The sequence below is a fragment of the Patagioenas fasciata genome, chromosome 16 (genome assembly GCF_037038585.1).
Source record: "Patagioenas fasciata isolate bPatFas1 chromosome 16, bPatFas1.hap1, whole genome shotgun sequence".
In the NCBI taxonomy this organism is placed as follows: Eukaryota; Metazoa; Chordata; class Aves; order Columbiformes; family Columbidae; genus Patagioenas; species Patagioenas fasciata.
This window is the reverse complement of record NC_092535.1, coordinates 12,983,110-12,998,240: the sequence shown is the minus strand read 5'-3', so window position 1 is coordinate 12,998,240 and position 15,131 is coordinate 12,983,110. Positions and strand designations below refer to the sequence as shown.

The following is a 15,131-nucleotide window of genomic DNA, read 5'->3' as shown; positions in this document are numbered from 1 at the left end:
CCTAAATATGGGGTAATAATACTACAGCCCTAATTTAGGTTTATGAGAGGAGAAACACTAGGGATTTAAAAAGGTGAAAGTCCAAAAGGGTAAAAAATAATAGTGTAATCAGGACTCTGGCTTTATATTTTTATAAGGGTTAATAAAAAAGCGGGGAAAAAAAAGTTTTCATTTTTTGAGCCTTTAAAATATGACAGCAAATCTTATCAATATTTTTAAATGCTGAGAATTTCTACCAGTTTTGCTGTATGGTAAAAGTATTTAAACACTGGTGTGTTCTCTTCCACATCTGAAATTCCAGTTTTATGGGTCAAAACGTAGGGTTCACTTGGCGTTTCTAATGACGCAATTATTTGCAGGGTTCAGGGGCTATGCTAATACTAATCTGTTTTTATCAAACAACGATAATCCAAACTATACATTTTAACCAGGCTTTCTTAAAGGAGAAGGCAACGAGCCACAAATGTGTGTAGAACCAGTTAGTTGTCCTACTTAATACAAGCATTTAAGTTTATTCCATCTTAGGCCCTCCCGGAGACAGAAGCCTCCCTTTGCTGTATTTCTGGAGTAGCTTATATAGGTACAAGCCTGCAGGGATGACTTTTCACTCTTGGGAAGAGCAGAAACAAGATGAAGAGGCCGTCAGCAGTGTGCCAGGGCATTAGGGGATTGCCAGAAACCCGTTCTTGGAGTAAATGTCCTTCCTCATCTGATGCCAGGGACATTCTCCTTCAGATCCTGATGAGTGAGGTGGGTGCCCACGAGGAATCTTACTGACAGAGTTTGGATGACATTTATTACCTTAAATTTACAGTGATACATCCACAGGTTTGTTAAAACCATGTTTGGAGAGGCCTGCAAGGAACTCACTGGGGATAGTTATGCGTGGAGCAGCAAGAGTTCCTACAAACTGTCTCCTTTTCCAATTCTTATTCCTAAAGCAAAAATGTATGCAAAGGGCAGGCATATACATGAACCATTGGCTGGAAGAGGTGAGGAATCTTGCTAATTATGCAGATGTTCCAGTTACAAGTTTAGGTACAATTTGACTGCATCACATTCACCACAGGAACTGTGTTTTTAATGAGTGTTTGTGTATATTCGCCCTTTGCATACATTTTGGCACAGGAAATGGTGGGTTTTGAACAGTTTGTGCTGAAGAAATATTCCTGTTGGTTTGGATTGACCAAAGGTAAAAATATTGTCACTAACATTTGTAAAAATATTTGCTCTTTTTCTGCATTTTTCCACTGGCGTTTTCCAACCGGCTCTGTCACAAACCAGTCATCCAAGCCCATGTGTCACTGGGCAAGTGGAGAAAGAAAACAAACTCTCTCCAACGTTGATCAAAAAACACCCATTCACTTTGATGCTTCCTTGGCTGTTTGTCTCATCCTGAGCAGGCTGGAAAGTCAGGCCCATCTGACGCTGTTAGCAACGAGAGCAAAACAAAGCCAAACTCTCCCCCCTACACAGGCAAGAAAACCTGTGCTCACGTTGGGCTTTGGAGAGTCCCGTTCCTGGAGCACAACAGGTACAACGGCCAACAAAAAACCAGGTGGTTTTCCCTCTCCCTGCGCTCTTACAATGACACAGGAGCAGTGGGATCTCCCAGCAGATTACTGGAATTGCCTTTTGGGACGAGAAACACTAGTTATTCTCCTGGGCTGTGCCCTTCTGTGTTGTGCACCAAGACACAGCAGCTCGGAGGCAGCTACAGCTTCGCTTCTCCTTCATAACAGCAACACAGCAGAGATTGGGACAGTGTTTAGAGCCACAAAACCAGCACAGGGTGCAGCTGAGGAGCCCAAGCTGAGGCTGACTAGAGATTTTTTTCCTTTAAGGGTGAAGAGACCATTGGATATGCTGAAGGCTTAATTTTCAGTTAAACCTCAGATGAGCCTCCAGTTTGGAGGGTGTGATGGTGTGCCCTCGGTTCAAATAAACCATAAGTATGAGCAGTTCGACAATTAATGACTCGCTTTACGAGTTCAGGCAGGTTGGCAGGTATCTAACCAGCAACATCTCTTGTCTGCAGTTTCTTGTTGATGAAAAATACAGGCATAGGTCTTACCAGACAAACAGCTGCGCCCACAGCAGGCAGTTTCTGAAATCCTGCCCCTCTGCCTGCTCCATCGTGGGCAGGTAGACACCTAACAACCATGGCAGTAAAAATGAAAGCCCAGCTCTGTCCTTTCTGGCAGACGAGATTCCACTCTGGGCTTTGGCTAATAGAAATTTTATCTCTGTCAGACTAGATATATTATTACAGACTAAATGATCAAATATTCTTTCTGGCCTTTCCAGATCTATGAATTCATTGCAAGGCAAGCTCTTCAGACTGGCAACATCTCCTTTATAGAACGGTATGCACAGCATTCTTTAGGCACAAAGCATCAGTTATTCACATTAAGCAAACAAGTACATTCATGAACAAAAATGTTCCTAAAATCATAAACACTGTGAAAACAGTTGATGTTTTGACTAATATGACATGTTTCAAAGCTTTTGTGCGCATAACAAAGTCCAGTGACTCATGTCCAACTTCTATTTGGTCTTCATGGTTCACTCACCCAAAAGCCTGGGAAAGAGTTTTATAAAGCCAGTGACTGGCTTGAGAAGGGTACCGAGCAGCAGGACATCAAGTCCCTGTTGTGGTCACAAACCCTGCTAGTGGGAACTAAAGGTTCCATCAGAGAGCTGGGTGCTGCTTGAGCCTCCATCTCCATCCTGGGCACTGCAGGAAAGCAAAGCAGATTCCAGTGCCAGGGAGGAAAGTACCCAGGTAGTTCTGGGGCAGATTATCAGTCAGGACGTGGTCCTCAATTTATTAATGTGAAACTGCAGAAAAAATACAGACTGTATAGCTCCCCTCAACATCAGAGCTCGATCCTGCCCATCTGTCTGCACCTTCAGAAGCTAAAATACCTCATCCCAGAGTCACGTCTCCAGTTTCATTGGACCCCGCACTTGCATTGTGGAGTAAATCACAAACCCTTTGAAGTCGATGAGAGTTTTGTTACTGGAGAGAATAAAGCCAGGTACTTGACCGGCCTTTGGTAATTGAAATGTAGTTGCTACATGTTCACTTTGTGGCCATTATGGATTTCACAGGCTTCAAAGGCACTGAATTATTTGAATGCTCATGTTACTAGCCCTGCAGAAAAATATGATCCTGCACGATGCATTCCTGGGTTTGACTTGCAGCTGGAACACTTTAGTTTGTGCTTCAAATTATGCCACTTCTGCACCCAGATCAAACCTGAGCCCCTCTGCAGACCCCTTTCTCCCATTCATTGGAGTCTGTTTCCATGTTGTGGGTTGAAACATGTAATTCTAGCAACTAAGAAAGGCATAGGCCCACCCAGCCTGCGATGCAGATGTGCCTTCTTTTTGGAGCTTTTTTTAAATACCAGTGTGATTGTTCTAAGGATGGTGCAGCAAAGAAGGGTATAGCTTGTTTTAACATTGTGCCCCAGCGCCATGACAGGATCTGCAAGTACTGACAGCATCTAGAAAGGTACTGACAATAGCTTTGATTTTCTTCTGTGACATCAACTGTACTCATCCCCATATACTCTTGGGTGCAGCAGCAAGGGAACTTCAGCAAGGAAACCCTGTAGCTTTCCAAGAACAGAGCTGCATCCAGTGATCTCTTTTGGACCATTCCTAAAAGCTACCGCAGCCTGCAGAACCTCTGACAAATCCTGAACGCGCTTGGCAAGGCTCAGCTCTTCACAGGCACTTGGGGAGCTGCAGGAGGCACTTTGCATAACCCAGTGGGCCTTTGCTCAGCTCAGTGATGCACTAATGAACAGCGATTCAATGCTGAACAGGAACTGCTGTATGTAAAGTGTCAAAGATATGTATATAACCTCATTTCTCTCAGCGCTGCTTTTACAAGAGGCTTCATATTTAGGGAACATGTTGCATCTCACTGTAACAAACTGCCATTGCCACTTGTAATCTGTTTTTGACACCCAAATCTTACCCTTTTCAAACACCACATAGAAAAGGGAGCAAGCGTACTGGAGACACACAAAACAGAATTAAGAATCTGCTGACATTTTTGAAGTGAGTTTAATGTCTCCTAAGGTTCAACAAAATTTACACAGATCTGTTTTACTACCAGCACAGCCAGTTTTCAGACCAATCCTTGTTGGAAACCACCTCCAGCAAGCCCTTCTGCTGTGGCTATCCCCTCACCCAGAGGGGCCCAGCCGGTGCTTGGGGAGGGTTTTTATCGGCACGGAGGGAGAGGAGAGGATGAGCGGGGGTCCCAGGGAAGGGAAGGTGTGGGAGGAGGGCTGCAGCAGGTTTGTGTACAGAGGGTGTTGCAAACGTGCCAGGGAGAGGCCCAGGGAGATCCTGGGGCCCTCTCAAAGTAGGAAAATCTGAAAAATATTTTCCTAAGGTTGTCTTTGGACAGCTGCAGCCGACTCTAAGCAACGACACCAAGCAAACTGGAGTCTGGATACTGCGGTTTTTAACCCAAACAGATGTCCTCTAACCCCAGATCTTCTCTCACCCTCCCATGGTGGCCTTTCTGCCTTCTCCTCCCTCCACCTGCTCAAACCTGGATGTGAATTGCCCCAGTCCTCCCGTGCCAGCTCTGTCCTTGGGCTGTCCATTAGCAAACTCACTATCTTGCACCATGTCTGTGACCCAAACAGCCCCTCTAGGGTTGGAATACCCATCCAGATGAGAGTATTATACTCCTGGCTTAGTGGCTGTGGTTTACACACCGAGTCAACAAGACATTTAACATATCTGTGCTTTAAGCGTTTCCTACTTTAAAACAGAAGCAGGAAAGTTGACCCACATTTGTATTTGAAGTCTCTTGCAAGGTGCCAGAATATGGTTATTGTTTAAAGCACTGCTAAATCTGCAGTTCCTCAAGTTGGCAGGTAGGGATTAGAGCGGTGCAGCTGCTGGGCAGCCTCCGTTTGGGCTGGCAGAGTAGCCAACTGCACGGGGGACAGCAGGACCTGCTGGCGGTGACCCTGGGCTGGACGTGGCCAGGTGAGCCCAAGGCTCCCAGAGTGCCAGCACAGCACAGAAACCCGCTCGTCTTGCAAGGTAGTGAAAGTCACCGCAAGTCACCTTCGCTTCTGCTGCCTGCCCGCCTTCCCATTTGTTTTTATCCCATTTGGAAGTGCTCATGGGTGTTTACTGCCACTTGTCAACCAGCAGGTTAAAATAACAGAGCTGGTGAAGGGGATGGGGAAGGTGAATGAAGAAAACAGATGCACAAGGAGGTGCTATTTGGTAACAGGGCTACTTTAGAGCAGTATAGACCTTATAGCATTATAGTTGCAGAGTTTCGTCTTCTGTTCTCTCTTGCTATTGCAGAATTGCCAGCTCTCATATTTTCACTGAGTCTCTCTTTCCAGTCCATGTTCTTCCTCACGCCCCAGCTCATCAAGGCAGGTGATTAGGAGAGATGCTATACTTCTGATTTTTGGATATGCTACTAACGTCCATTGCTACAAACCAAAGCGCATCATAGAGACTGAAAAAGGACCCCAGCAAAAGGCAAAGACATACTGCTTTCATGAAGCTTCATGGTTGTTAATCCTTTTTCTTGTCTTAGAATTACCACATTGCAACATGACAATTCACTCTTCCCTTTCAGGATAATTTTCCTTGCTTTTTTTGTAGTTTGTCTCCCCTTATTTCTTCTTCTGGTTGTTTCCTCTTCCACTAATCACCTGTGATTCCTTTTCTTAACTCAATCCTACCACCAGCCCTCCATGGCCCTTTGGCAGCTTTAGCCCTTCCACCTCCATAACTCCAGCTGCTTTCCAGACACGATCTCACAGGCACCCTCCCCAGCCACTCTTACTTTGCAATACTTGTTGTTCATCCTTGACCGCAGAGAACACCAGGTTTTCTGAGGAAATTTCATAGCGCACATAGCAGTTATGTGACATGTAGACAAATTTTTTGGGAGTGTTTCTAACAGGGGGTACCTCTCCTTTCTGGCATCCAACACCAGACACTACCAAAGTGATCAGTAGGCAAGTGCCGGCCTCCTGTCCTTATCTTAGGCTCTATCAACATCTCAATGTGTGAGAAAACTGAGCTGAAAGTCCTAAGTTTTATCATTGCTAAAAGCTTTGACACTCCCACTGATGTAAGTACTTCATATGCTGAGCTATTTTGATGTGGTCTCAACAAGACATACTTGTGGTCTGGATCCAGGCTTCATCATTCGTGTAACTCTAATCTAGACATGAACATTTCCATGTCCCAGCTTAATTTTCTGTAAAATGAGGATCATGTGCCTTTTCCTATCTCTTGGTGTGGTGGTTCTCTGAAGTTCTCAAATAAAGGAACTGAATACAGGGCCAAGGAACCAATGTTCTTTTCTGCCTCCTGGTTGTAGAGCCATTATTCACATTGCTCCAAGAATGCATACAGTTGGTAGGTAATGTACCACAGGGCGAGACGTGCGCTAGAAACCTTTTCCCTTTGTGCTCAGATGTTTATCTCAAAGCTAAAACCCAAACCAGCCACATTAGTTAGACTTAACTAGCACTACCTTATATGACGACTCATTAGATAGGAACCCTCAGAACAATTTTGTTTAAGTCTAAGCAGAATAACATCTCTTTGCCACATTTATTATATCTTGCCCAACAATTATGTTTAAAGGGCTTGCTGCCTATTAGCTAGTGATTTAGCACTGTTTGCCGTAAGTCTTTGGAGAGCAGGGCATTTCACTTAAAGAGAGGTTGTTCTTTTGAAAAGAACAGGAGGTTTCTTTTCACCAGAACATGCGCCACAATCTCAGTAGCCTCTGCTTGCAACACCACTCAGGTTTTGCATCTCATCCCTGGCTGCTGCTGGTGGGCCACAGTGGAAAGTGCTAATCCAGGAGTGCTTGAACTTCTCCAGAGCATCTGACACGGGGCCTTTTTGGGTCCAAATGTTCCAAGTGTGTGTGGGAAGGACATTTCCCTTTAGTGGGTCCCTTTGATCTCTCTCACTTTGGGCTTCCCCTCCAGGCCTATTGTTTGCACATTGCTGTAACTACAGGAAAACAAATGCATTATACAATTTCCCAGACTGACTCACCCTGGTACTTGATGCCTCGTGTTGTCTGGTTACCCTGATTGCATCATGTCAGCATGGGGAGCTTAAAGGCTGGTTTTTCTGAGTAATGATACTGCAGTTGAGCAGTAGCTAAAAACAAAAAAGTTATCATTATTGCTATTATCTTCAACCTGCAAATTACAAGGGAATAAAACGAAGCAAGCCAAGTCCCTATTAACTAAACCTTGTGTGAATCATGAGTTCCAGTCAGGGGCCATGCTTAAATGATGCAGTATGTGAATATAAAAACCCTTTACTTCTGGAAACTTGGCCTCAGCCATTGGAACGGGCCAATCCGTACTACTCCCTCGTCCCCGGCTCCTCTGGGATGCGTTTTGTTCAGCATGTTGTAAACAGGGAAGGGCGGGAGATGTCCCCACGGCTGCGTCATGCACAGCGGGATCAGGGCCATCGCTGCTGGGTGGGGATGGAACCCCAGGAAACGTGTCCCCTGGTTAGAATTCAGGCATCTTACATTTCTGTAACTAATGCGTGTGTGGAGGGAGGGGATTATCTGTACCACTGATCTTCAGCTGCCCGAGGTGCACCCAGCAGTTCTGATGTAGACCTTCTTCCAAAACAAAAACTTCCTGTAAATGAAAGCAAAACTCCCTCTCCCATGCCTTCCTCCATGGCGGGGACATGCCGGGCGAAGGGAGGAATCACAATCATTATAATCCTCTACCTGCAAAACGTCTCTTGTAAGCATCAGACCCTGCCTCCTCTTTCCGAACCGAGCTGGCACAGAAAACCGCTGCTTTCCCTGCAGAACTTGCTGTGCCCTCAGCAGCATTGGCTCTATCCACATATTCAGCCCTGTCAGTGTCGTATCCGTATTTAAACAGCATCGTGCATTGGTGAGGAAAGGACAGAATCCTCCTCGATGTCCTCACGTGCTCTGCAGGAACTAATTTCAGAAGTTTAATTTCATGTAAGCCAGCACAGAGCCAGAGGCGGTGACATCCATTAGCTCACGGAGGAAAGCCGTCATCTCTTATACACCCTGCCCCACAAAGCTTGAAAGGAAAGCTAGATAGTGAAAACATGGCAATAAAACTCCATTTCTGTTCTGAGTCAGCTGTGTGGGGCAAAAGCCTCTAATTTCTTGGTGTCGCACAGGGAAGGGAATCACTAAAAGCTATGAGACAAAAGCCTCCATGCCCACAGCGCTTCTCAGATTCATTTTTGATCGCTTGATGTTTCACGCAAACAAGAGGCACTGTGTAAACCAAGTTAAATACATACATATTTGTACTGACAAATCAACAGTGACAAAATTGATGAGTCCTTCTTTAAGCTTGGAGGACATGGTTAAAGGGTTTCCCAAGGATATTTCAACAGGATATAATTAACACAAGTTACCACGTTTGCGCACTGTAAGTACAAAAGCAGCGTTTACGGGACTTGTCTAGACACTTCCACCATGTTTCTTTGTTCTTCTTGTAAAGTCATTTTTATAAAGGAACTGCGCCACTATCCAGATTTTTAATCCAAGTTTTATCTCTTTTTCAATTTCCGATATGAGAAGATTCCTTCCTTTAAAGAATGAGTGTTTGCTCAAATTTTCATTCTACAGAAATTTGCCAGGAAATGTTTTATAAACACAGAATGATTTCACCTTTATCAAATGCACAAAATCCTCCCTGTTTCAGATCTTTCTCATTTTCTGGTATTAGTTCTTCAACTAGAATAACTCAGCAATTACCTTTCAAAAATTAAGCAATGAATTGAAAGAAAATTGCCACCCAAAGTAATGCAGAGCTACGATTGTGCAGAAGGTTATTGCTTCAATCAATTATCTGTAACCTCAGATGAACAAATTTAAAAAAACCATTACATATGTTAATATATGCACACCAGTGTTCCAGCTGGCTTGCACCAATGCTACAATTATGCATAAAAGTCTGGAAATTATGTGTGGAAAGGATAATGAGCAGCATTGTCTGCCCAATTACCAAGTTTGCATCCGCAAACAACAGTTTTGCAAATCTGTGCCTGGCAAACTTTTTTTCTGAAGTTGCATCAGCAGCTCTAAGGTGAAATGTAACAGCAAAGTAACCCAAAACCACCTCAACCCACCCTCCCTTTTTGAAAGGAAGAAAAGCACTTCGTCTGAAGGTGATTAGATGGGAAATCACGCCAGCACAGCTCTGGCATCGTCTGCCTGTTGCTGAACAGCCGACCAAGCGTGTTGCTTAAAGTGCATATGTGAACACCTATAGAGACCCTGGCTAACTGGGAATTACACTTGTTTTTTTTCAGGGATTCAGATTTGTTCCTGCTCGACTCCCGGACAATCTGGGCTGCAGAAGAAGGGTGGCTGGTGTTTGACATTACTGCAACCAGTAATCACTGGGTGGTGAATCCCCAGCACAACCTGGGCCTGCAGCTCTCCGTGGAAGGCATCGATGGTGAGTGTCAGACACCAGCATCAGTCAGGCTCCATTCCAGGTACATGATTCCAGCCAGGGGAACCCTTCAGCATTCAGGACTACTTCCTTTGAGTAGGATTTCTTAAGCCTGCTTTTCCTGAATTTGCCAAAGATGGAAATAATAATAAGAAAATAATCCTTAGGGATATTTCAGGTTAGGAGTGTACTCAAGTGCTTCAATGGATTGGTAACCTGTCTGCAGTAATTTCACTATTAGCTATGTGCGCAGCCCTGTCAAGGTAAGTATAGACTGCTGACTAATTTGCAGATAGTGCAGTCCAGTCAAGGAGAGAGCAAGAAACTGTGCTATGTGCAAAAAGACGTAACTGAGTGATGTAGAAGGCTGGTGTTAATTGGCACAGAAGTCCTTTCAAATTCAGAAAACAGCTAGGAACCATCCTCATTTCCTTTGTGGCAGTACAAATGACCAGTAAAGTCATGCCTGGTCTGGACTCCAAGGTCTGCATCATGCTTATGGTACAAACCTGTGAGGTTTGGGAATGGGTGCGAAGACCTGGCTCTGAAACATCTCCATAAAGCATGTGTTTAGAATCAGGTGGGGAATTTTCCTAACCAGGTCTTAACTAGAAAGTCATACTGCTTTGTCTTAAATTAAGATTCCTGATGCTCACTTGGAGACTTGCGCAAGTAAACCCAAGTATCCTGGATCTTCTGGGGGTTCCCAGTACCTGGAACTGTCTGGCTGCCCCACAGGAGAAGTTTACAAAAAACCCAGCTCAAAACTATTATAAATACTCTGAATGTAGTGATGTAAGGACAGAATTTCATTCTCCAGATATGCATCTGTGGTATCACTCATTATTGGTTTTATGCAACAGTCTGAGTGTTTCCAGTAAGTAGTATTTTGTATAAAGACTGTGCTAAACAGTTTTGAAACAGTCATTTACATGGAAGGGTGATTTTACTCATGTGAGACCTGCACACAGAGTGGAGCACAGGGTTTGTTTGAAGCTGCTCTTCGAGTGATCACTGAACACACAAACCCAAACACAGATACAAAGCCAGAGCTTCCCCATGGTCTCCACCCCAATACCAGATGCCTTTTGCCCTCTTTGTATAAAGATTCAAATTCAACCCTATTTACAAGTTACTCTTATCTCTTCAAACAGTAAGGCATATTGACAGCCAAGAGCAGCTTAACCCCTTTTCAAACACTTGATTTTAGATTCCAGTTTGCCTCCTAAATGAAATACTTGGGAGGACAGAAGTTGTGTCCATAATCGCCACACATTCATTCAGTTGTGGTTCATGCATAGGAAAACTATCAAGACACAGCCCAGAGTCCACAGAAAAGCAATAGCTGGAAGTAGGTTTAATATCTCTAAACACTATAGATACTACAGTATCGCTTACACTCTTCTACCAATAAAGCCTCCTTATCACTCTGTCTGCCCCCATCATGACCTAGACACTTTACAGCAAAGGTCAGCCCTGTTTTTCAACATTGAGGAGGGAAGAAGCTGATTTATCAATACGTTACAGATATCAGTGGAGACTTCTCAGGATCCTGCATCCAAGGAGATGCTGCAACTTTGCACATGCAGTAACCGTCTGCTCTGCTGGAGCAATTAGAAGTGGACCCATAAAAGCATAAAGCCAGATCTAGCACAGAGAGCTTTCAAAGACAGAAATTCCCAGGTTCAGTTATAAATGCATTCTCTGTTATTCGATGCAATGAAAATGAGGAATCTGATTTCCTTTTGCACTCCAGAGAAATCTAGCTGGGTTTGCAAAGGGTTGAAATCATATACAAAGTGACTTGCTGCTTTCTCAAAATAGATTAACAAAATACTTTAATCAACCTGTCATTTAAGTTAGAAAAGCCAACTGCAGTGTTTAAAAAGTAAATACAGAGGTACAGGACCCAATTGTCTGCTTGTCTGCTGTAACCAAGTCCCCTGACAGCACACCTTTGCACTCACATTTCTCCACCATACATGTGAATTTTTCTTTTATTTTGAATGGCAAGGACATGTCCTTCCTTGCTCCCCGAGTTTCAGTTTGGATTTAGACCAACTGTGTACACTAACAAGAAAGTTGCTTTTACGCCTGGAGTTGATATGAAAATCATATGCTGCAAACACAGCAAGGTTTTGATGCAACACTATATGCTTGGGCAATCCCCAAAGCTTTGAGTAAATTAGGAAAAAAAACCTCAACTTTTTGTATCTGTCATTACATGCAAAGATCTGCATTCATGAAGCCAATACAGTCTATTTTAAAAAAAATTTGATGTCAGTATCACTGTCCAGATGAAATTGTGCAAAAGAAATTAATTTAACTGATCTTAAGCAGAAGGTGAAGAAGTTGTTGATGTATATTCCACATATACAAATCTACCTGCATGAGTTTTTGCATTTGCTGTTTTCACCCAAGCTTTCCCGGTGCCGTGTCCTGAGGTCAGTTTTGCTTTATCTGCTTTGCAAGGCCTGGCCATGCTGGGCAGTTGTCCTGCTGCCAAGCTCCCCTCAAAACACCTCTCGAGCCAGTCTTCCCCACCAGTTCCATATATTGCAGCTGGGACTCACTTGTGGGGCTGCACACTTTTAGAAAAAGAGAAAATGGGCTCCAGCCGAGGCCGCTCCATTTCTTGAGCTTGGACCTCAGCCCCTTTTTTCTGGGTCTGTCACATTTATCAGCCTTTTGTCCACGTGCAAGAGCAAAGATGGAAACACGTAGACAATAACTATAAACCTCGGCATTTAGTCGTCTTAAAACCAGCAGTTATGTAATATTAACTAGAAGAACCTCAGGTTACCAGCTTCTTTTCACATGGTAGTCAGAAGCTAATAAGTTAAGGACATTTTTGTCAGTGGGCTGTAGAGCCCATCACCTGCTCTCCCCGGCCTTGCTGCCTATCAGGGCTTCTCTAGGCAAGTGTCCACTGTCCTTTGGCGTATTTGATTTGTGGCTGACAGGGCCCAGCTCTGTCATTAGCTAAAGGATCAGAAAAGCCATAAACATAACTTTGACTTAGCAGCAGTACTCAATAGCTTGGAACAGAAGAATTCTGGATATCACCCCTGCGTTTCACAACAGCACCCAGACATCCTTTGGAGAAATATTACATTTCCCACTGCCACCACTTCTCGCTTTTTTTTTTTTTTTTGTAGTAATTGGTTTAATTCTACAGAGAAACCACTTAATCATCTTTTACCAAAAATCAAATTATTTTAAAAGCCCAGGATGAAGGAAGCAGAATGGTTTTGCAACAAAGTTATAGGATACAGTAGTGCTGAGATACAGCAACAATCAAAATGTCTCTAAACATCTGAACTATTTGTTTCGCTCAGCTAAAGTATATCTGGAACTCTGTCAACATTTCATACAAGGTATTTTTATTTTAAGTTAATAACCTTCCAGTGGGAATTTAGTGCTCCTATGGGCTGACTTTTACGGCTCCTTTTATAGGATCACTTCAAATTATAGGTTGGTGAACTTAAAGAAACCCCTCTAAAGAATGCAGGAAAAGTTAATGCTAAGCGGATTTAGGGTAAAATAATTATACGTAGGACTATTTTATGTAACTTTTACACGCAGATATAAAATGGAGTTAGATGTGCTGAGCTGCTCTTTTCAGCTTTGCCGATTAAGCCCAGGCCCTGTGTGGATCGACGCATAGAGACGTGCTCAGGAATCACCCTATACCCAGCAGTTCTCATTATCCTCATCATGTCTGCTGAAAATGAAGCGTTACCACAGTCCCTCTTACCAGCCTGTTCTGTCATTAAGGGCAAAGCATCAATCCCAAACTGGCGGGTCTGATCGGAAGGCACGGCCCGCAGAACAAGCAGCCCTTCACGGTCGCGTTCTTCAAAGCCACCGAGGTCCATCTCCGCAGCATTCGCTCCACGGGAGGGAAGCAGAGGAGCCAGAATCGATCCAAAACGCCAAAGAACCAGGAAGCTTTCCGGGTGTCAAACATCGCAGGTACAGCGCAGGTTGCGGGGTCAGTGTTCCTGGGTGCGGGATGATGTGGGAATGGTTTCTCCCACGTTCAGTCTGCTTGTTGTTGGGTTTCAGAGCCAGTAAGGGATGTAGAAAATAGGTAAAGGGTGCTTTTCCCTATCATTCCTTTCACAGGTTCTATTTTTATATAATTGGCAAAAACCAGATCTCTTTGGTTATTGCCTATATGAGGTCAGAGGAAGCCCAAGGGGGGCGAGGGGAAAGTCTACTTTCCCAGGCATTTTTTGGCTTTCCACAAAAAGCTAGAGGGACATTTCATGTTTATCAAACCCAGCCATTATTTTAAGACTAAAACTGAAAATGTTTAGGGGGAAAAAAAAAAAAAGCAGCCACAAGTGCAAGAGCTGAGCAGTGATGCCTCTCCCTGTCGGGGCATTGCTGAGGGCCGCGGGTGCTGGGGCGGCCCAGCATTACAAACTGTCCCCCTTATTCCCCCCGTGCAGAGAACAGCAGCAGCGACCAGCGACAAGCCTGCAAGAAGCACGAGCTCTACGTCAGCTTCAGGGACCTGGGGTGGCAGGTAAGGGCTGGGAGCAACCAGGGTGTGAGCTGGGGTGCCTTGACACATCACTGCCACAGCAAGATCAATAACTGTGTAGTTTTTGTAATCCCTAGGGGCAAAATAATTGTATATTGCCTTTAGCATGCTTAAGAAATGCTTCTGCAAAGCAAGGGTATATAAATATTTAATGTGAGACTGGCTAGAAACTCTACGTACTTCGGTCCTTTTGAGAAACTGTGGTCCTGAATCTCCTCAGGCAGTGCTGAATGCTCAGATGTCTCTCCATTTTCGTCTGGCATTTTGTAGACCTGGTTAAAGAAAGCTTGTACCTGTATTTCAGTGATGAGTGAAGGACACTGCTGAACAAATGAAAAAAACTAAGCCCTGAAGTTTAGCACTCTATGGGCACATTTGCAAAGTGAGATATCCCTCCGGGAAAAACAGCCACTTTTAGATGAGTATAAGACAGGATTAGAAAGGCCGGCATGCCAGATTTTTATTTTGCAGGCTACTGTAATTGTATTTAGATGTACAAATTGTTAGATTCATGTGCTGTTGTCCTTTCTGTTTCACCGCACAAAATTTCTGCCTTTTCCCACAATCTAATGTCTTTAATCAAGGACTGGATCATCGCTCCGGAGGGCTACGCTGCGTACTACTGTGAAGGAGAATGTGCTTTCCCATTGAATTCATACATGAATGCTACAAATCATGCCATTGTACAGACACTGGTAGGTGCATTGTAGCTCCTAGTATAGAGTTATTTCTGATAGGTGCTACTCAGAAATAAATTTAGGCACAAATCTCTAAGCTAACAAGAGAAGGAAGGTCTGTGTTAGCTCATTAAGATGCCTGCAGCATCTGGGTAAACATGTCTAGCCAAGTGGCCTAAATTAATAGTTGGCTAAGAGTTACCCTGTGTTTGCTGCAAGCATTGACATGCTCTGCAGTTTAAAAGGGCCCTACGAGAGGCTTGTTAATGGTGGGACATACAGTCCCACTGCATGGGAAGGCGAGAGCGGGATGTGCGGCCCACCATCAGCATCTCTTGGAAAAACTCCGTAAGGATCTGCTGTGTGCTGCTGCCAGAAGAGGATTTGGGGGTAGAC

General features: G+C 44.1%; 1 protein-coding gene across 1 annotated transcript in view; it reads left to right on the top strand.

Annotated features, from left to right (window-relative positions):
• The window catches only part of BMP7 (bone morphogenetic protein 7), a 43,739-nt gene that overhangs the window by 24,983 nt on the left and 3,625 nt on the right, over positions 1–15,131 (top strand). Inside the window, exons 3-6 of the mRNA XM_065850000.2 lie at positions 9,361–9,509; positions 13,284–13,481; positions 13,964–14,040; positions 14,643–14,753. Of these exons, the coding sequence (XP_065706072.1) occupies positions 9,361–9,509; positions 13,284–13,481; positions 13,964–14,040; positions 14,643–14,753 (535 nt within the window). The remainder of the gene's footprint in view (positions 1–9,360; positions 9,510–13,283; positions 13,482–13,963; positions 14,041–14,642; positions 14,754–15,131) is intronic.